This window comes from Xenopus tropicalis, chromosome 3 (assembly GCF_000004195.4).
Source record: "Xenopus tropicalis strain Nigerian chromosome 3, UCB_Xtro_10.0, whole genome shotgun sequence".
Taxonomy (NCBI): Eukaryota; Metazoa; Chordata; class Amphibia; order Anura; family Pipidae; genus Xenopus; species Xenopus tropicalis.
The window spans coordinates 79,412,684-79,436,528 of record NC_030679.2 but is presented as its reverse complement, the minus strand read 5'-3'; the positions used below and the strand labels follow the sequence as shown (position 1 = coordinate 79,436,528).

The window sequence follows — 23,845 nt, the reverse complement described above, 5'->3', positions numbered from 1 at the left end:
TATATATATATATATATGCACTGGTGTTCATTGGGAGAGGTTGAACTTGATGGATTTTGGTCTTTTTCCAACCCAACTTAACTATATAATTGTGTAATATTGAGTTATATTATTGTTATTATAAGATGATGATATTAGAGATGATTGGAATGTGGATTTCTAAAATACAGGCCTATAAAAACTTTTATGTGATGTCAAAAGTTAGTTGGGGCATGGATAATTAAAAGTTCAGATTTAAAAAATATGTTAAGTCATGGATAAGGCAAAAAAAACTATTTACAACTGTTGTGTTTGAAAAAAAGTGCACATGGCAAAATAAATAAATAAAATGGGCACTAAACCATGCAATGTGTTCCATGGTTTCAAGATAATTTAATATTAGCACCATGCTAACTTAAGTGTTTGAGCAAGGAATAGCATGAGGACATTAGGAAATGTTTGTTTCCAGCAAATAACCTTGATAATAATACTTTTGTAATACAATTCTGGAAAATGTTGTCAAGTCATTGTGGTAATGTAGCTCAGAGGAAAAGGAAGGATAATGACTGACTCATGTGGATAAGCTTGGACAGTTTATTTGCAGGAAACCATTGCACTGTGGTCAGCAGTTCAACATATCCATAACATATCCATAACTGTCAGCATGTTCCATAGAAGGTAATCTAATGCTTGTTTAATAATCAATAATGATAAAGTCCAAAAATTGTTTGAGGGCTGTGAAACACAGACATAGGGGCAGATTTATCAATATGAGAGTTTAGAGCTTAATACATAAAACCTCACCCATGTATTCATTCCTATGGGATTTTTTGAATACATAGAACTAAAGAGATTTTTTTTGTATTAAGGAATGAATAAAAGAGTGGGTGAGTTTTTATGTAGTAAGCTCTATAGTGTTTTTTCCTATCCTGGAATCTCTACAGGTCAACTCCTACTTACTGTTATCACCACGTGATCTACAGTTATGGTTCATAAATACTCAGATGCAAGAAAAAACAGTAATCAATGACCATAGGCTACTGGCAGAGCCTTTATTCTACTGTGCAACTTTTGTTTAGACTACAGTGGCTACTAGAATGAAATCAAAAGGGAACCCGAATTGCCTGTTCATGTTAATGAAAATACGTCATTTGCTCTTAGGTCATTCAGTTAATTATTAAATGATTTATTGCATTTAATGTTTTTGGATTGCTTTTCCCAGAAATATGTTGATTTAATACAGTACAGCCAAATACAATTTTACATCCCCAGAAATTAAAACACATTTATGTGGGTCCTGGAGAAGATTTTACTGGATAATGTGATACTTTTACCAAAACAAAGTTTGCTGTATAATGTTCAAGGAGGAGATTACTGTTCGTTAGACAAAGCACCATAAATCATTTTTTACTTATTTGTAAAAAGAAAGAAATGTTACTTTATGCGCATATACACTCGAAAACCCTCAGGGCTGATAAATGATAAGAATTGCTGTATTTAAAAGTTAATCTATAATAGAAAAGAACTTGAGGAGATTTATACTACACATGTTCGCATATAATTTAAGACAAAACTATTTTATTCATTTACTTATTTATTTCCTGCTATTTATATAGCACCAACACATTCCCACAATACTTTACAGAGATGATGCATCATTTAAATCAGTCCCGGCCCCAGAGGAGTCTAAGGTCCCTATCACATTCACACACACTAATGTCAGAAGCCAGTTAATCTGTCTGTATGTTTTTGGAATGTGTGAGGAAACCAGAGTACCCAGAGGAAACCTATGCATAAAGGGGGAGAACATACAAACTCCCTGCAGATCATGCCCTGGATGGGATTAAACTGAGGATCCCAGCACTACAAGGTGCTACCCACTGAGCCACTGGCGTGGCGCCCAATCCGTAACATGTTGTAAAATAAGCTAGTGTGCCATTTCCACCCATATATAAATTACTTGACTTTCTGCATTTCCAATCCTGCAGGTTGGCTTAGGGCTCTGGCACACGGGGAGATTAGTCACCCGCGACAAAACTCCCTGTTCGCGGGCGACTTTGCGCATATCGCCGAAGTTGCCTCTCGAGGCTTTTTTGGCGATTTGCGCAAAATCGCGCCATCACACCACGTGTGCCATCCATGGCAGGGGAAGGCAACTCGGGGAGATTAGTCGCCCGTGAACAGAGAGTTTTGTCGCAGGCGACTAATCTCCCCGTGTGCCAGAGCCCTTAGGAGTACAACCTGTATAAATGGTAATTTATACCTGTAGTAATGGTAATCTCCTTTTACCTACCTAAAGTCCAAAGGATATTTACCTTTTACCATTATTTTTCAAGAAAACAGACAGTGGTATTTACACAAAGAGCTTGATTTATCTATACAATTGCATGCAAATGATGAGATTTTACATAAGACTTATGAGTCACAATTACGCAAGACTCTGACAAATTGATTTTAGTGTATGAGCAGCATACCTTATTATCATTATTAGTAGTACTATAATTAACACAAATTTATAAAGTGCCGATATATTAGGCAGATTTACATACAAAGCAACCAAAAACTGACACAAGAAAATGAGGGCCCTACCTGAAAAAGCTTACTTGTGGGTTTGCCAAAATGTATAACCATGTATTTATTAAAAATCAAATTTCCAGTCATTAGCCATGCAGTTTATGGTAACATCATCCATGGGATTAGTATTATTATTCTATTGTTTTACACAAGCACAGAAGCAGTACTTGCAATGACAAAAAGACTTGGAAAAAAAAGTCGATCGAGGAGTGACCCCTCCCTCCACAAAGTCACTTCAATTACTCAATTTTTATTCAGTTATTCCAACTGGAAAATGTTCCATTTATCACCACTCTCTGACGTAACTTTAGTAAATTCTCTATCCATGTAACACTGCAGATGTTTTCATTTATTTAGAAACTTTCTGTGCAGTACTGTATTTCATTTACTAGTAAAATATAAAGGAATTCTATTTACTCCAGCTAATTTATAAGAAAAAGTAACACTTTGCATTATATTCTGAATTTGTAACCTTCAGATAATAATCATTTGTAATTTATAGAATTCTTAAAAATAACATGTCTCTATTATATATCAAGTCCGTGGCTCTCTCTTGTGTTATTTTAACAATTAACAGCCATTGGCAATTGAGAGATGCACAAACTTGCACTTTAGCAGGTGATCAGCTGCAGGTTAGACATTTCTGGAGGAAAAACATTTACTGGACATTAACATATAAATTACTGATCAGCAAGCTGGTCTTTCAACATGAAGCAGCATTAACTTATTTCATATGCAGAGCAATAAAATGTTCTCATTTAGTAAAGCTGAAACCAGTTTTCAGTTTTTAGGTGACTGTGAGCAATTATCTTAAATACTTCCCATACTTAATTTGTCCTTGTTATGCACCCTAATTCTCTTTTCTCCACTTACCTATTCATAACTCAAAATTGTTGTTATTTCACTAATATAATCATATACTCAAAGATACACAATATCATTTTACTCATGTGCTCCATTATTACTTCCTACTAACTGTGACAGAGGGTACTGTAAGTGGAAAAAAGTTGTACAAGTGAAGATCCCCCTTGTTTGGCCTCCAAATTCGTGAATCTTTCACCGATATCAGGCTGATCTGATAGTTTGGCCTGAGGACCAAAAGTTGGATCAAAATCATGCAGGCAGTCACATCAAAGACTGGAATCCACTGGAAAAATCAAACCTGCCAATCAACATCTAAGCAATTTTTAGTCAGATATTTGTCAGGTAGGCCTGTTGGAAGGACCAATACACAGGTAGTTAAGCTGCCAAATCATTATGAAAGGGCTGAATCAGCAGCTTAAATCTGCCTATGTATTGCCAATACATACGCAATACAATGCCTATGTGGGAATGCACCTACAATGTGAATTTCAGACCCCTCCATGATTTCTAACTGGGAGAACTTGCAAAATCCCAGGGTGTTCAAATACTTATGTTCCTCACTATATATACTGTATATTTCTAGCTTACTTCTTTAGTATTCCAAGTTGTACACTAGGCAGGCTAGCAGTAACAAGTCTGATTCTGAATGTTTAGTTATACTGAAAGAATAACGATTTCCCAGAGGCTTTCATACAGTATGGGTTACTGTAAATAGTGTTAAGAGGCAAGAGACCTTGTTTTGAGAACAGAGACATGTATTTCTGGTACCCATATCAATCAATGCAATTTTTTATAAATCTTGTCCTTACTATACAAATACCCATACTTTATACCTTTTTCTCATACTTTATACTTTTTTTGTAAGCCATTTTTATAAAAATACACTTTTTATTAGCAGTTTGTGTCATTTCATAATCCTATATAGAAAACTGCCATTTTAAGTACCAAGAGCCACTCCGGAGATCATATGGTTTTCAGTGCAGACAAACAAACTAAGGGCACACATACATGGCACACATACAAGTCACATCAGCCGATTAATGGACAAAGTTCTGTCTTTTATACCCAGACTTCTTCCAGTTACAGTTAGAGCTGCATTATTTTCTGCCAGGTGATCTCTGAGGCAGCCAACTGCCCATCACTAAATGGTGTCTCAAGGTAAAAGAGCAATATTTACAGATATTCCAGTTTGGTAAGATTCTTTAATAGGCCACTAAATATGATATAAACCGTTGGTTAAGTATTCATTCTGGGGGTTTAGTTTTCCTTAAGAAATTTATTTTACATATAGTCAGCACTTATCTATAACATCCTAGTCATAGTTTTTAAAGTATTTAGATCCTTTATGTTTTTAAAATGTCTATTTTAATCAATGCATTTCTACTTTGCCCATTTTGTTACTTTCCATTGCCTATTTTTAAAACATTCAAAAATTTACTAGAAAATAAAATTAAAATAATTAAATTAAAATAATTGTTTTTTAAATTCAGATCTTACAAAAACACTAGCATAGTATTAGGGGCTAATTTACTAATCCACGAATCCGAATACTGAATGGGAAAAAAATCAGATTGGAAATGAACATTTTGCGACTTTTTCGTATTTTTGCAATTTTTTTCATCACCGTCGCAACTTTTTCGTAGCCGTTACGACTTGCACGAATTGTCGCGACTTTTACATAGCCATTATGACTTTCGTGAATTGTCGCAACTTTTTCATAGCCATTATGACTTTTGTGAATTGTCGTGACTTTTGCATAGTCATTATGACTTTTGCGAATTGTCGCAACTTTTTCGTATTGAGCGCTCAAAAAATTTGCAACAATTCGCAAAATACCGATCATTACGAAAAAAACGCATTCGGACGTTCGTGGATTAGTAAATGTGCCCCTTAGAGTAATAAGCGTTTAATTCTGGCCAAATAACAAAAAAATTAACATTTTCCTTATCTTTAAAATATCAGTGAGTAAAAGTTTCATATATATGTTTCGAATTGTAATGTTATTTTTATATTTATAACTAAAGTCAGTTATTTTATTGAAATAAAACAGTTACTCCATTGTTGGAATGTACATTTTGTGGGCCCTTCGATGCTTGCTAAACAAGTCTTTCAACTACATATGTTTTATCAAAAAACAGTTATTTTGCAATTAATATTTCCCCACAGTCGATTGATTTTGAACAAGCTGTCCTTACACAAACTGAAACTTAAGCTCCTACTAGGTCCAGTGCTGAAGCCAATCATTACAAAACATTCAAATGCCACTGAAAAAGTGTATCTGTCATAGCAATGTAATCCTAGCTTATGTATGGTATTAGCAAACATTGTTTCTAAGACCAAAATTAAAACAGAACACCAATAAAATCAAAGCTGTATTCTTTATCATCTTTTAAGCTCCCTGCCAACCCACCCAACAATATTTTTATTGACTGGTAGAAGAACATTTGACAAGAACATTTTTCTGCTACAAAAATGCTACTATAGCCAGCTAGAAAGAAATCCTGTTGAATCTGATCATACTTCTCAATAGAATAAAAGCATAAGGATTGCGTGAATATACATTTTTAATTAGTATCCAAAAGGAGCAGTGATATTTTTGGAACTTTTATAACACAAAGGCAAACATTCATAAAGTGCATTTTATTTAGTTTACCAGATATATTCCAGTACTAGAGAATTAAGTTACATTTTTCTTGACAGACCCTCCATTTTATCACAGATTGTTTTCTGGGATTTGATTCTTCATGATTTCATGGGCATCTACTAATACTGTTTTTGAGGATCCAGATTCTAATATTTTCAAAAATTTGAGAGTCCTACCGTAGCTTCCAGTTTACTCAGTGAGTACTCCTCAACAGGTAGCAGCCCCCGTGCTGGCTGTGTAGCTTACAAATATGATTTCCAAGAACCCGGAGAGTACCATTATATGCAGTGAAACAGTGTAGTTTTATTGAGACATCTTTTAGCACAACATGTTTCGGCTCATGTTTTCAGCACCTGAGGAAGGCTGGTGAGCCGAAACATGTTGTGCTAAAAGATGTCTCAATAAAACTACACTGTTTCACTGCATATAATGGTACTCTCCAGGTTCTTGGAAATCATATTTCTAATATTTTCACCCAGCAGTCCAAAAGCATACTGATCCGTTATTTGGCTTCTGAGGAAATGGCCTGCACTTGCCTGTGGTATTGAAATAAGAATTTCCATCCCACTGGAGAAGCAAAGGATGTGAACAAATAACCATACTTTTTATGGTGCTGCATAATAAATTGTTGTTCTATAGGTGGTGATAATGTTGCTACTCTTAAAAACAATAATATACATTGGATGCGTATGTAACCATCATTTAACCTTGAAACAAACAAATCTCTGCCACTATGTATGCCATGTCTTACGAAGGCACATTCAGATTTTCCTTAGCCATCAATTGTGACCCTTAAATAAAATAATCAACTCCATATTGTCTTTTGTAAGGCATGGAAAGCACCATGTCCAGTGTTCACTCAAACATTTTTTATATTTCCCCCCCCTCCTCTTTTTTTACCATTAGTTTAAAAGCCTTTTCAAATTTATGAACACCATCCCAAAGCCACTCTGCTCTAATCTAAAACGAATCATCAAACAAATCAAGCACTCTGATCCCTATGTCTTTTAGGTTTCATTTTAAATAAGGTCCTATTGGCAAACTACAACTATACCATAATGAAGATATTAATCATTCACTGAGATGTATGTTTTCACTTATAGTACATATGACAGTGGCAATTGATGAATGTGGTATTAACCTAAATCTGTCCTTATCTTACTGTAAGATGCTACTCCTTAAGGAATTTAATAAAGAAAAGAAACAAGATGTTGCTGTCTCCACTGCTTTCCATCAGCTTGTATGATCAGTAGTTCAACTACACACATCACATTGTTCTCTCTAAGTTCCTTTCAGTGCCCTATTCTTTTTCTTCTACAGTTAGAACTTTATGACAGTACAGGCCTCAGTCATGATGAAAGTGCATCTTGTCTTTTTGTTTGATCAAAGACTGAAGAAATCAGCGTTTGGACAGGGGCCAGGGAGAATAAAAATTCTGGAAAATGTTCATGAAAACATTCAGGGCTATATTGTGCCATTGCAGGCCAAAACAGATCCATGAAGTTGTTGTATAGCCTTAAATATAATTATATATTCTTGAACTGTCCCAAAAGAATCTCCAAACAAAACTATAAACATTTTTTTGATTAATTGTTTTTTTTGATAAATCTGCCCTTTATGTAAATACTTTTAGGACATTTTAATTTTCTGGTGTTTATGTTCCTCTGTTTAAAAAAATGGAATGTACTTTTACCAATGTATGTATTACCAATATACAATAATATCCTTCCAGTACCATGTTGTGTTTGCGAGTTCTCACACATCGCATCAGAAATAAATTTATGTGACCAGTATCATCAAACAAATAATCAAATAGTATGGTTATTTTCTTAGAAAATATATTACTGTTTTGGTAACTATTATCGATAAAATATACCCTACTTGTAAATAAGGCCTACTTTCCTTCGGAGTACATTCAATAGCAGGAACCTCCCCCTGAAATGAAAGTACCTCCCTAGTTTTATTAAGGCATTCCATGTACCATTGACTCTAATAACACAAATTACATTTCTTAAATTGAATTCTCACGTTTCCTTAGATTTGTCTAGATATGTTATATTAATCCCTATTATGTCCATTGTGCCATCCCCCTTTCTACTGCCTTCAAAATTGTATTTCACTATACTTGTAACTCTGATATTTTATTCTGTACACTATAGCAAATATGTATAGTACAGCATGCACTATACCATCAAAAGTATTTGGACAGCCACCTGTCCAAAATCTCATATTAAGAAGCCCTGTCTGTCTTGTTATCACATTACAAATATGTTTAGTGTTGCAAAATGTATTCAAGTAGCACTGCATAAGTATACATAATGGATAAATGTTTTGCTTTTCTTACGTTTCCTTCAGGCAGATTATTCTATATCTGTAGTTTTATCATTAACCTATGTCTTTAATGTTACCTTTTAAAATCAGATTAAGGAATGTAACAACTGACTAGACATAATGTTTTCACAGTTTGTGAGCATATCTATGTAAATAATAAAATACATAGCAGTGAACTGAACCTTCTATATTTGCTGTAATGCTATATCACTGTAATAAACAGGAAGGTATTTGGCAATACATATTTTTCATCCATGTGTTTCTGTTGCAATAGATATATTTCATACTAAAATTCTAACTTTTCTCTTTTTTTTTTTTTTTTTTTTTAATTTTGATGAATGTATGACATTTATCAAAAAATCTGAAATGAAAAAGCATGTGTGGGAGAACTCACTGTAAATTTGCAAAATTTATTTAAATTGCAAAAAAAATTCTGTCTTGTTGCATTAAAACTGCAACTTTTTCGATTGTTGCTCAATAAACAGTGTCAAAAATATAAAATTCCCCAAAGTTTTGAAGCAAAGAATAGTCTACCACGGAAGAAAAGGGACATCTGCCATTGACTTCTATATGATCTCGACAGGTTTAAGCAGGTTTATTGGAATTTGTAACCATTTTGTCACATAGTTAAGCTCCAAAAAGTCACAGTTTTTTTCCTGCGACTCAGAATTGGAAAAACAAAAATCTGACCGTTAGTAAATGGCCCTGACACTGTTTAACACAGTCCTGTATGGCACATATTGCTGATTCTTAAAATAAATGCCTTTTCTGATGCACCCTGTATTACAAGCACTAACTTTTCTGTTTGGCATCTCTTATGCTGTGCAGACATGGTCCCCGCACTTTCCCTGCAGCCAGTTGTGCATAAAACGCCATTCATTAGAAATGTCCATTCAAAATGTGCTCATAGCATTCTGCCCCTCTATAAGCTTCTAAATAGCCCATAGGAATGAATAGAAAGTGGGTGAGTTTTTGAGTGGTGAGCTCTAACCTCACATTTTATAAATCTGCCCCTTGGTATGCTGTGTAGTCCAGATAACAATATGAGATGCAAACAATTTGCAGTTCTTTTTTTTTCTATTTTACAAGTGACTAAATGTTGTGTTGTTGTGACTCATAAGTATTAAATGAAAAGGTATATGATATGGCATATTCAGTGTATGCAAAACAGATGTAAAAATGTAATGGCGGCCCTCAAACTGCTAGATAACCATTTGTCTATAGATGCATATATCAAACTTTAATAATTACAACATTGTTCTCTGCAAGTCTGGAACAAACCTATGTCAGCATTTTAATATGTATGGGAATTTTGCAATGAGCTTTTCTCAGTACCTTGTTCATTTTTGTACAAGCTGTCAGCATAATATACAATGAGACCAGCTTTCTCAGCAAAATTAAACATGCAACATAGTAATGCTTTGAAAAAAAATGGAAACTTGAACCAGAATCAATAAATATTTGCCAATTTATCAAGGGCAAACTAACTACTCATATGCAGAGTGCAACAAAGTATTATGAAATGCTTACTGAATGGATTCAACAGGGAGCGGTTTGGAAGTCACAGTGGCGGGGTGGCTCGAGTCTGAGCCATTGGGATAAGCTAAATGTTCAGCTGGTAAGGTGTAAAAGGGTAGAGGGGTAGGCCTGGGGTTCTTGGCGAGGTGCTTGACCTTGGATAGAGACTTGGATAGGCTGGACAGGCTTGAGGGCCTTGTCTAAGGATCGGTTATTAAGGAGGATTGGTACCGTTGGTTAATGCTGTTTAATGTTCATAATGCAAACAGTGATGTTACAATAAGTTATGATGTTATGTACATGTGTTATGTTAAATTAAATGTTAATAAACACTGCTGCCTTTTCTTCTGTGTACAGTATTGTTGTTGGTGTAGGATGGGGGAAAAAGGGGGATACTGCAAGCTTGACACTGCAGTCATCATGATGTACCACAGTATAACCCAATAATTGGTGCAAAGAGTTAGTACAGTGAGAGAAAGTAGGAAATAGTGCCTTTTATGGCATTTCAGTGGACAGAACTGTCCATTTTTGTTCCTAACATTACTTTAAGTAATCAGAAAGAAACTATTACATCAGTATTCTGATGCATCTAGACATTCTGTCATATCTTTTGCTTATATGCACTAAAAATAGCCCCACATTGTAAGTAACAGATATTGCAAATAAAACCAAATGTACTGTTTCTAAATTTTTTAAAACAAGAAATCCAGAGCAAGTGCAAAGTTTTCATTAGGGAATTCTCATATTCCAGATGTATTCAGTACAAAGATTTAAGTAGCAGATTTTATTTTTTCCATTTCAGTTTAAAGATATATAAAGCAAGCACATAAGCAGCAAGAGAAAATGTAGTTGAGGAGACAAGGAATACACAAATTTATAAGCTTTGCTTGGTTATTTATCCAACAATATTCTCATTTTCATTGAGAATCTGCAAATGGCACTGCAAATGTAATAGTCAAGGCATAAGCTTCAGCAGTGCTAGCGAGGGTCATGCAACAGCCAGAGATGATTTATTTTGAATCACCCATTTCATAATTCTAGACTTAAGCAGGATTGTAGAAACCAATAAATCACTCATGTCAAAATATATGTGAATGTTGGGATAAAATGCACAATATGTACTTTTATAAGTTTATCACAGGATGCAGTTTTAATTTAATTTAATAATGTTTAAAGCAATACTGTTAGCACATAATTTGCTAATTGCATTTAAAGGAGTTGTTCACCATTACATTTGTAGTATGATGCAGAGAGTGCTATTCTGAGACAATTGCCATTTGGTCTTCTTTTTTTTATTATGTGCAGTTCTTTAATTATTTAACTTTTTGTTCAGCAGCTCTCCAGTTTCGAATTTTGGGCAGCTGTCTGGTTGCTAGGGTCCAATTTCACTCAGCAACCAGGCAGTTCTTTGAAAGAGAGACAGGATTATGAATAAAGCAGAATGGCCTATTCTTAAAAAGTTACTAAGAATAAGCCATTCTTTAATGTACTAAAAGTTAACCTGAAGGTGAACCACCCCTTTAAAAGAGACTGTACAAATATGCAAGGCATGTGTCTTGACTGGAGGCTTACACTTGCTACAAGACACAGTACTGAAAGGCGAGTCAGCAAATATGGCTTTCAACTGCAAATGCTTTACAAGTAACTATCATTTTGGAACTTTACAATTTTGTTCCTTTAGGCAAAAATGTCCATCCTATTTAAAGCTTCAGATTTAATATATATTCAGGAAATGTTATATTAATTCTTTTGGAAATGACTAACATACTAATCAAGTATTTTTTCTCCCCCCATTCAGAAGGCAGAGGGAAAAAACGCAATGCATTGCATGACTATAAGAAGACTGCTGAAATGACATTAACTAGACTAAACAAAGCACTGGAGGTGAAAACAAAAATTTTCAACACCACTGAAAACTGTGCTAAGAGATGTAGCCGGAACAAAGGACTTCCGTTTACTTGCAAGTTAGTCATCTTTAATTATAATAATAAAATACATTAGTAATTAATGGACTAATAGAAAATACCATTTTTTTCTAGCCTGGTGTGGCCATTTTTATTTAGAACTGTTGCTGAAAATACAAAATGTTTAAAAAAAATGCCAGTTTGGAAACAGAGGAGTGTATTTCAAGAGAAAATTGAAGGTTGTTTTAGGCAGAAGTGGACTTGTGTATAAAGAGATAAACATTGAAGGTAGCTTTTAAAAAAATATAGTAATCCATATACATATCAACTTCAATATAATTACTGGAAGTGCATACTTATCTAGAACAGGATACATAAGCCTTGGATTACATGACCCCAGCTGACCCCACATATATACCTAGAATACAATGTGTTTAGCATTAAGCTGGCTACATATTCTTATTACGTGATCTCAGCGATTAAAGTTCTGTGTGTAAATCTGCCATAGTTTTTAAATGTTTTTTTGTCTACTGTTGACTTAAGGAAATATACTATATAAACAAATGTAGTCATTGTTTTCAGCATTTGTCTGACATAAAAATGACTTGGCATTACTAAAACTGAATAAAATACATAAACAAGTGGGAGTTAATAGCAATATATTTAATCATATTTAACAAGATAAACCAGTATCATTGCTTGGGCAGTGTGAGTTTCATCATGAGACCACTCCATTGATTACTGTAGTACAGTCACTCCCTGACTTAAATGTCTGAAGGATGCACAAATTAGGATGCAAGTAGGGGGTAGGACAGTGAATCTTACACTCCACTATCCATTATGAAACAGCCAGTTTGCACTTGACATCTTATTGGTTGCTATGGTTTACTGCTACTGGGAAAAGTTTGTGCCCACTGCTCTTTATAACATATGAAGGGAAAGACTTCTGCCAAAGTATGGTACAGGGTGCAAAAAGTGTATGGGGGAGCACATAGATCTGTTTCCAATGAGCAAATTATGGAATCACTGTAAGAAAAGTGAAGAACTAGTGTTTTAATATGTTGACGTATGTGTTTAGATCTCAGATATAAGACATACTCACCATGGCTCCCTCTGACAATAGAAGGTGGCCTGTAAAAGCTAATGTTTGACCACTATAATTATTTTTGGAAATAAATAGGATAGATGAGAAATTATGAAGCAAGTGGAGCAAAATATAGGATTAAAAAGTCTTGGCTGCCATATTGAATGTGTGTTGAGATACTTATGACCCAATTTCCAAATGAATCTAGCTATGAATTACTGAAAGGCATTCTGGGAGTTAGGCCAGATTCTTACTTCCAAGATGCCCTTTACACTTAAAGAAAGAGGAAAAGCATGTATGTATGTATGTATATCTTTATTTATAAAGCGCTACTTATGTACGCAGCGCTGTACAGTAGAATACATTAATACAAACAGGGGGTTAAAGATAATGGATAAATACAAAGTACAACAATAAATACAAATAAATACAAGGTAAAGTTGCAATAAGAGTCAGAAACAAGATGAACGAGGTCCCTGCCCTGTAGAGCTTACAATCTATATGGGAGGGGTAACTAACAGACACAAATGGGCAAATGTAAGTGCTGTAGGTCACAGTGGGTGACACTACAATATAAGTGCCAGTTCCCAGATCAGGTGCTAGGTAAGTGCTCCAAAAGGTAGTCTTTAAGTTTAGATTTAAAAAGACTGAGGGAGGATTCTCTCCGGAGGAAACCGGGTGGGGCATTCCAAATGTAGGGGGCAGCAAGGCAGAAAGGTTTAAGGCGGGAAACAGCAGTAGTAGTGGGGGGCACAGCCAAGCGGTTGCTCTGCGAGGAACGAAGGAGTCGGCCGGGAACGTACGGAGACACAAGGGAAGAGATGTAGGATCCATACCAATTGTAATTTTGAGTCTATTTGTACAGAAAGTAGGTCAATTAAAGTAAACTGGTATTAAAGTGCCCCCAGGCTCTGCTAAGACTGCCTTTAGGGGTTTGTGTATCACCTGTTCAGAAACTGGGCTGTAAAGCAGTCTTGATCCCCTGGTAGTCTATAAAATCTTATAATTAATTAAAAGTTGCTGTGTGTGTGCGTGATATATGACTAAATGTTCTTCTTCTCTCCAGGGCTTTTGCTTTTGACAAAAACATAAAAAGATGCCATTGGTTCTCATTCAACACTATGTCAGCAGGAATAAAGGATAAATATGACATTTCATTTGATCTTTATGAAAAGAAAGGTAATTATTCTTGAATACATAAGAACATTTCTAGAAGAAGTATGCATCACATACAGTACACCCACCTGCTTTTGGGTGGGGGTCAGAGACTGAGTTATGGTTTTATAAATCCATTTCTTGACTGGATAGATCATGCAAGTTACTGATTTTGCATGCAGATTTAATTACCAAATACTGTATAAGAAAATACAAGTATATCGAACAATGTTTATCTGTCTGGTTTCATGTTATTTAATGCTTTATTTTTTGACCATTTGTATATAAAATGTGCATTCTGAACTGCAGGGCTCATTGAAACCAATTATACCAAGCAAACTGCAGATGTGATACATGTTAACAAACCAGCCCAGTAAATTGATGTACATTAGAAACATCTTTCTTTCAAAATGTTTGTTATTTGAAATGCTACTGTTTCAAAATTATGTTTATCAACAAATGTTCTTTTTGCTAGATTATATCAGAGACTGTATTCATGGAAAAGGGAGCAATTACAGAGGGACCAGGAATGTAACTAAGAGGGGTCTTGCATGCCAGCCTTGGAATTCAATGATACCCCATGAGCATAGGTAAGAAAAGAATGTAAACTGAGTGCATAATTATAGTCTAAGAGAACTTGATAATAGGTGGTAGCAATAGCCCTTGGCAAATTACTGACCAAAAGGCTCTCTACATAGGCGTGGGGTGTGAGTTGTTTATTCAGTGTGGCTGGAAATCATTTGCTGTGAATACAGACACATTTTAAACTGTACAAGAAAAATTTAAATATTTGGACTTGTCTGTCTCCCTTCAGAGAATACAGCTATTAGAAAAATCAAACAATTGCTCACTTTTGTCACTCTAAATATAGTCGTCATTTTGAAATAGCATTTTCTGTCAATAGTCAGGCTAATGACTTTGTATAAATTCGATCAAACTAGAACTAGCTAGAACTCCCTGCATCCTATTTTTAGTTGGGATAGCATGGTGCTTCTATGGAGGGACTCAGGGCTGTGCAACCACAGACAGAGTATGAGCTACTTACCTTTTTTGCGACCCCCTTTCAAATGCCCCTTAACTTTTGTTAAAAGCTAAGAAGTACTACAAAAGAAGAAATTGTTTTTTTAAATGTAACATCCTAAATACCCATGCTAATCTAGGTTGTTGTGTATACATCCTTAGATTGAGAAACAGTGCAACCCTCCTTTAGAGGTGAATCTAGTATTTCATTTAGACAGCTCAAGCTGGAAGCCGTTTAGGGTTAAGTAGATATAGTCACAAGGAATTAAAAAGGTGTGGCTCTCTAAAAATGTAAATTTTATTTGAAAGAGATGTCCAAATAAAAACTCATTTTTGCACAAACGAAAATGTAACTCTGAGCAAATTTTCAATATACATTAATAACGTTTTAAAATATTTTTAAATTATTTGTACATGTAATTAAAATCTGTATTTGTTTATCACTTTCTGTTATCCACACTCATGTTTGGCGCAGACTCTTGAAACAATGTAGGACTGTTCTGCTAAAAATCTGTAAATCAGCTGGCTTGCTACATTGTTTCAGGAGTAAGAACAAGCATTGGAGAGAATATAAAGGGAAAGAAATATACTGTTGTTAATAACAGCTTTACAAATTACATTATGATTACAAATCCAATTACATTGTTTTATTAAAGTATATTTCTTTCATTACACAAGAGCAGTTTTACATCTTGAACAAATCTATTCTGCCCTGTCTTTCCAATTGCCTTGTCATTGTAATTCTGTGTATGGCTTTTAATATTTAATTTTTTTTTTTTTTTAAGATAAAGATTATTTTAAGAAAATTCTTCTAGCAATGCATCAATAAAAAAATATTTTTAGCAACTGGCTTTATTAAATAGACTTAAATAGACATGCCTTTCTCTGCTCTGCTTTAGCGTATAGTGAGGAAGGAAATAGCGCAGTTCTGCATTTATAACACTGTTGTCCATTATTAGGACCCATAATGCAACTCTTCTAAGTTTTCTTATTCATTAAGTGGTAGCTCACCTTTTAATTTACATTTATGTTACAAAATGCCCTATTGTTTTTAACTGCCTTCATTTTAAAATTTTTAGAGATTTTTAATTATTTGCCACCTTCTGTTTCTTTCCCGCTTTCAAGTGGGGGTCACTGAAAGCCAAAATACTATGTAATGTTACATTGTTATTGTTCCTTTTTAATTCTTATCTTTCTATCCAGTTTCTCTTCTATTCATATTCCAGTCTCTAATACAAACTACTGCCTGATTGCTGGGGTAAATTGGACCCTATCAACCCCAGCTGAATTCCAAACTGATGCTAAAGCAAAATAATTACAAATATTACAAAGATGACAACCAATTGCAAATTATTTGAGAATATCACTGTCTACACGAGTGATCCCCAACCAGTGGTTCGTGAACAACATGTTGCTCACTAACCCCTTGGCTGTTGCTCCCAGTAGCCTCAAAGCAGGTGCTTATTTTTGAATTCCTGGCTTGAAGGCAAGTTCTGGTTGCATAAAACCCAGTGTAAAACTAAACAGAGCTTTCTATAGGCTACCAGGAACGTTTTCCATGCTTGTGTTGCTCCCCAACACTTTTTCCATTTGAATGTGGCACCCGGGTATAAAAGGTCCCTGGTCTTCACCATACTAAAAGTTATGTTAAAGGTGAATTACCATTAATTACCATTAATAAATAGATGGGAGGATTTAGGATAGATATTATTTTATAATTACTCCAACACAAAGATCTTTGATCACTTGTCTAGGCAGGATTTATAATAATAGTTGATTGAGACAGCACGTCCATCTAAAAGTCACTGCTTTAGGAACACTATAAAATGCAGTTGTTATCTGTCTATCAGTTTTTTAAAGCATGGAGTAGAGAGAATACTGAGTTGGCCATTAAGATGGAAGATTGAATGATTAGTGTTGACCTTACTGGGTGGAAGCTAAGACATAAAACATGACTAGACTAGAATAAGGTGGTTGCTTATACATATACTTCTTAGCAGTGCTGCTGGGCATGCTTTTTAACCCTGTTGACTCACTGGGCTGCCTGGGCTATTTTTGGAATTCTGTCCTTATATTCCATTTCTCTGTCCATTCTAGGCACTTACTGACAAGTGCCCAGGCATTGTGAGCGGCAACAGTAATTACCCTCCTATTTTTGGCTGTAAGCAACCCACCCATTTAGATTGTAAGCTCTACAGGGCAGAGAACTCCTTCCTCCTGTGTGTAATAAGTTGTGCCACTAAATCTTTGTTGCTGTATATACATTTTTATTTATTGAAGTGTTTGTCCCACTACAGTGCTGCAGACATTAGTGCTATATAAATAATATATATTATTTATATAGCACTACTGTCTGCAGCACTGTAGTGGGACAAACACTTCAATAAATAAAAATGCATATACACATATAAATGTCAGTACAGCCACCACCATAAAATACAGAAAAACTTAGCACTGAATTTTTACATGGCTTAGTCTGCAGTATCTGTATGTGCTAAAGGCTAGCAATAACAGGTTATGCTTACTTTATGAGGCAGCTATACAGGCATCCAATAAAAAACTATGAAAAATTTTGAATGGGAAATATACATAAAAATAAAGGGAAGGAAAATCCTACTTATAAAAAGTTTATATCTTCCCATTTATTTTTATGTGTTCATCAATACTATGCAGTAACACTCACCACAGACCCTTTTCAAATGACTGCCAAAAGCAATGAGTGGGTTTTGGCTCACAATAAAACTAGCAATATTTTCCACTGCCACCAATAGATTGCTACCTATGAGTACTACGCAAGCTAAAGAAGTTGGGATCATTGTGTCTGAGAGTGAAAAATAAGCGTCTTACCTTCAGTTTTATCAGCTGTCCTCCTTGTACTAAGAAGTATTTTGTGCCCTCAGGATTTTGTTTACAGCAAAGCATTACAGGTCTCCACTGGTGACAGTACAAAAGAGACAGATGTCTGAGACTGTACACTTATCCTATCAATATGTCCAGATGACACTGCAGCAAATAAAGATTGATTTGGCTTAATGAGTAGTATTATACAGTCCACAAATTAAGTTTCAGACACCCTTTTTAGATTTAAGCATTTTTATAATATTTTGGACTTTTAGGTGATTTAGTAAAAATAAAATCTTACAATTTTCATACATTCTAGGTGATACTGTTTATGATATACAGCAGAACCCCCTTTTTAAATTTTTCAGGGCATGGCATAAAATCCAGGAAAATGTAAAATCAGGGAAATGCACTGTGCATTGTATTTTGTTGGGACCACAAAAAAATGACGTAAAATGCCGCAAAAATTAAAATCAGGATATGTAAATTAAGGTTTCTCTGTAATCACATTTGCATATTTCTATTTCATCTCTAATATAGGAAGAATGCTCTTAGCTGTCTCTGTCTTTAGTTATACTGGGATCATGTTCACTGTGTCAGTCTTCTGGTTCTAAAATACGATGTGCCAGATTCAAAAATATGAGAACACATTATTTTATGGCTTATCTCATGAAAACTTATGGGTGAGATTCAATCTGAGAAGAAAAAACATTTCTTTCATTTAATACTTTTTCCCATAGACTTCAATAGCATTCACAATATCAGTTGTTCTCATCAAATTGAATCTGCCCATTTGTGTCAATCAATACAGTTTTATTTATAGATAATGTCTACTTTCTCTTTAACACAAATGACAAAGCAGAAATACTATAGAATATGAGGTATGAGAAAACCCCTTTTTTTGAGTAATGACTATTTTTTTAATAATTGTAATGTTTGCAGTTGTTGAAATAATTTGTGAATGAAAAATATTTGAAAATGATCAGTGTAGATGGGGGGCACATTTAAAGCATAAGAAGGGTCTGAGGGCTGCAAAGTAGGAGAGATCAGAAAAAGGCACCCCAAAACACTGGTTTTAGATACCTGCTTAAACACATACTTTATTGTGGAGGATTTACTTTTACATTGTGATTGTACTAATGCTATTATAACAGGGGTGGGCACACTACGGCCCAGGGACCACATCCGGCCCCTTGGCCTTTTTAATCTGGCCCGCCGCCGCCGACGCCAAGTCTCATCACGCGAGACTTGGTATCATTGGCGGGCCGGAATTAAACAGACTAAGGGGGCGTAACGCTGGCCTGGCCCTGCCCGCCCTGGCCCGGTCTGGCCCGGGGGTAAGTAAATGTGCCCCGTGAGCCAAAAAGTTTGCCCACCCCTGTATTATAACATAGTTTTAAGGTCATTTAAAAGGACTACATTCTAATGTATGGGATCAATAAAGTCCATTTTAATCAAACAATTAAAATGTTTAAATAAAAGATTTCCCTTTTCTCTGTAATAATAAAACAATACATTGTACATAATCCTATCTAAGATATAATTCATTCTTATTGGAGGAAAAACAATCCTATTGGGTTTAATAAATGTTAAAATTATTTTTTAAAAGACACAGGTTAGGTCATGCCGTAAAGTCTAGAGATGGGCTACATTTTTAATGAAACAATACAATCAAAGGGCATCTATTTAGACATTGAGTACAAACTGTAAAGGAAAAGTAACATTACAGATACCTACAGATAAAGAGCAGAAAGGTTTAGCACAAGCAGTTGACAGATGCCTAGAGCCGCAGCTTGAAATCAAAGTGTAAGTGCATGGAGATAACAAGAAGCACGCTGCTTTGATTGTTTTTTTACCTAATCCTTGCTGCACAGTTGAAATTTGAAAGGCCATTAGCACAATGAAGTAGCTGCACGCTATTTTATTTAGAAATAAAGAGTAATGATGTCATCACTGAAAGCTGATCATGTGCAAAACAAATATGGGAGTAATAATGAACATTTGTTGCTGGTTAGTGTGTGTGGGCTGGAATTGATAGAAAAACTTCATCGCAGCATCTGTATTTACGAGGGTGGTTTCTCCACACTTGTGTGAAGCAATAGTCTCTTTATGAAACCAAACCAGGCTTTTAGAAACTACTTTTAATTTTGGAGGGGGCCCCCATTGTAGCAACCAGGTTCAGTTAGAAATAACTATCAAAAGCTCTTTTTATCTATATTTTGGAAATATATACATATCATATGCCAAAGGGTTTTGGTAAAATTATCCTTAAGGATTTCTAGTACACGGAGGACTCAAGACATTCAGCATTACTCCTGCAGTCACTTAGAACCAATGTTTAACCCCACTGCAATTAAATATTGCAACTAGGCTGCTAACAATGCATTGTCTATCTTTCTGGCAGTGAAAGTAACCAATAGAAGGCTGTAGAATGGCACTATATAAGTTTCAGGAAACAATCTATTTGCATTGCACAACCATCACTTATCAACTGCCAGTGCCCAGCCCCCCTGCTGTCACTTAGTGCCAGTGTGCAACCCTACTGCAGTCACTGTGAACCAGACGACTACCCTTCTGCAGTCACTTACTAACAGAGCAACCCTCTTAATGCCAGTGAACCTTCCAAAAGTCACCTAGAGCCACTAGGTGACCCTCCTGCAGTCACAATACACATCTTCTGCATTGGCTTTCAGCCAGTATTTTGCACTTCTGCAGTCATCTTGTGCCAGCATTCAAAATATCCTGCCATCAAAACAGTCTCTTATTGCCACTGCAGTAACACTGTCGTATTGTTTCATTGTGTAATCATCAGTAGCAAGTTAGCTTCAGTAACCTAGCCCATTGTGCAATTGTTCCACAGAGACATTTCATTATATTAACAAGCATTCCACGAATTGGCAGTAAGACAATCATCAGAGAGCTCAGAATATTGCCATTGCATTTTGCAAGAAAAATAGAAAAAAAGATTTTCAGCTTACAGTTTCACTTTGTTAATGAGAGACTACTTAAAAGACAACAGCACTTTCACATTGAGTAGTTGTGACAATGTAAACTTGGAATTTCGAAGACTGCGATTTTACACAGGATTAAGATATTGTCATCAGTTCATCAGTTTTGTTGTTAATTTTGTCATTATTAATCATGTAATAAGAATGAGAGTATAAGAATGAGAGAATAAGAATAAGAATGAATAAGAAGTACATTATTAAATTACAAGAAATAAATATAAAAGACTGCACTCATTTACTGTACAACAAATATCTAAAAATGAGCAAATCCATGTATTTCTAGGACCAGTTAATCAACTTCACTAAAATAATTAATTTAAAAGGAGTGACCAGACCTCCCCTACCCCAAAACAACAACATTCTTTTACACAAAGTCATGCATTTTACAACTAAGACTCATTCCTAACTTAAATGTTCAAAGTGAAAGTTTCCCTTTACTGGTATTTTTACTTGCATGTAAAAATATAGCTCATATTACACTAATTGATTTGTTAACTGTAATCTCCGTTTTTATTCTCTACTCCTCTGGTGGAGTAAATATTCACATGTGCAATGTACATAAATCATGTATTTTTCTAAGAACCAAATTAAGGGCTCAAGGAGGGCAGCCTGGAGCAGAAAGTTAAGATGGGTTTATCATCCTTCTGACCTGAACATACTGTGGAAAAATGCACATAAAACGCTGCTCTGTGTATTATAGATAGCTATGTGCGTCTATTATATATGACACCAAATTCAGCTCTGCATGAAACCTGATAAACTTCTATAAATGAATAAGGACATCTGATATAGCTCTGTGTTATTACAAAGGACACCTGATATAGTTGAGCTTATTCATGATTTTGGCACACAGCCTCCACTCACCTTCTTTCTTCTAAAATTGCTCTTTGCTCAACATTGCCTCTTTTTATCTTTTTTTCCCATTTCTTTCTTTCTTCTTTTTTTCTCTTAGATACCAAGTTTCTTCATGTTTTTCTTCTCAAGTTCCCCTGTATTTTTTTGTGTCTATATTTATAGTAAGGCTCTCTTCTATATTAAATAAATAGCATATCTAGGCAGTATTGCCTTATTACTGGCAGGAGAGTGAACCATGCCAAGTGGAAAGTTTGATGTTTTTATTTCCTGCCACATACCCACTGTATTCCCAAAATACTCCCCAGTCTGCTACTTGTAGTAAAGACAAATTATGTGGAACTGCCATATGGGCCCAATATGCCTATAGCAGTGTACTCCCTGGGTGCACTATAAGTTTGAAGATGGCATTGGGGTAACCCTGCTTCCTTTGAATCCCCACACACACAAAGCTGGAAACTTTGTGTTTTACACCAATAAATGTTAACCCAACATGAATTATAGAACGTATTTCAGCTATTTTTCTTATTGCAATAGTTAAAAATGAAAAATCTAAAATTAGACTTTTATTTAATATGTTTTAGAGTCATCTTCTTAGAGAGAGATGTAAAGCAACTTCTATGATTAATAGATGTAGGAAAGATAAATAAAGCTTCCACATATACTCAATTCACACTATCCAGCTGTAAAATTGCAGGATTTATTCTCAGGCACATGTATTATACATTATAATTCAGATAAATAATGAGACTGAAAGCTAATTTTTTTTGTGACATTATTTTTAAAAGGATACAATTGCTATAGAGTTTATCATTGCCTGTAAATAATGTGTTCCATTGTGTAAATGAACATTATACCAGTGATGAGCAAATTTTTTTTGGCAGGCATGGATTCGCAGCGAATTTCCACATTCCACATTTCGCAAAACGTCCGCAAAAATTTGTTGCATGTCAAAAACAGTTGCGGTTCCATCAAATTGGGCGCGACCAAAAAAAAAAAAACGCAACAGGCTTGTTTCATGGATTTTCCACTGCTTAGCAAATTTTTGTGTATTTTAGTTAATTTTCCACCAAAACAGGACAGATTCGCTCATCACTAGTAAATACATTGTTTTACATAAAAAAATACAAAAGGTGATCATGTGCTCTTTGTAATTAAACCATATTGTCATCTTCAAATTAGCTTTTTGCCTTCGACTTACCGTGGAAAAGATCTCAAGGAGAACTATTGCCGAAATCCTAAAGGGGAAGAAGGAGGACCTTGGTGTTTCACAAAAAGTCCAGAGGTTCGACATGATGTCTGTGACATCCCATTTTGTTCAGAAGGTAATGAGAAAATGCTTTACATAATGTGTGTTCCTTGCTGCTAAAATAGGGCTACCATTAAATTGTATCACTCAGAGGATTTTTTGATATGCAGCACTCTCAATATTTTAATAAAACTTGCAACATGTTAAACAATGGTCACATACTCTGGAGGTTTACAGGGCCTTGTTTGAAAGGGTATTATAAAGCTCACAAATACACACCAAATTATAACCTTTTGTTGTAACCATTTGTTCAGAACAAAATCCCACTTCACAGTTATATTGTAGTTCTTTGGTAGTTGATGTTTAGATATGACAAGAGAAATATCTGTGAAGTTAAACTTTTTTCATACAATTTTTGCTGGTTTAAGTTCTGCTTAAACCAGAGAAAGTTGACTGCCTCTTTTCCTCCAAGCTATTACAAATTGTCAAAAGGTTGAAACAATTGCTTCACTGATCCGCAGCAACTGGGCTGGATTCTGGATGTCAGGCCCACACTGGTCTGACACTAAACAATATTGTCACTGAGCCAGCATCGGACCTTGCTCATGCCCACTAGATTCCACCTTGCCTTTACATTTGTCCTGCTAGAAATAAAAGATACTTTCTGTAGTTAATTCCTTTCTATTTTCCTAGTTTTCTACTAAAAACACTGCAACCAGTGGACCCTATGACTCCACATCACAGTATAATGTAGTAACTGTGAAACCGGATCAATCTTATAATATGAGTATTAATACCAGAGTGTAGCACAGTATTTTATCA

At 35.1% G+C, this 23,845-nt stretch overlaps 1 protein-coding gene across 2 annotated transcripts in view; it reads left to right on the top strand.

Moving 5' to 3' along the window:
- hgf (hepatocyte growth factor (hepapoietin A; scatter factor)) overlaps positions 1-23,845 on the top strand; it is a 79,625-nt gene that overhangs the window by 7,196 nt on the left and 48,584 nt on the right. For both annotated transcript variants that reach the window (XM_031899028.1, XM_002933096.5), the window contains exons 2-5: positions 11,709-11,874; positions 13,965-14,077; positions 14,529-14,643; positions 22,957-23,099. In XM_031899028.1, the coding sequence (XP_031754888.1) occupies positions 11,709-11,874; positions 13,965-14,077; positions 14,529-14,643; positions 22,957-23,099 (537 nt within the window). The remainder of the gene's footprint in view (positions 1-11,708; positions 11,875-13,964; positions 14,078-14,528; positions 14,644-22,956; positions 23,100-23,845) is intronic.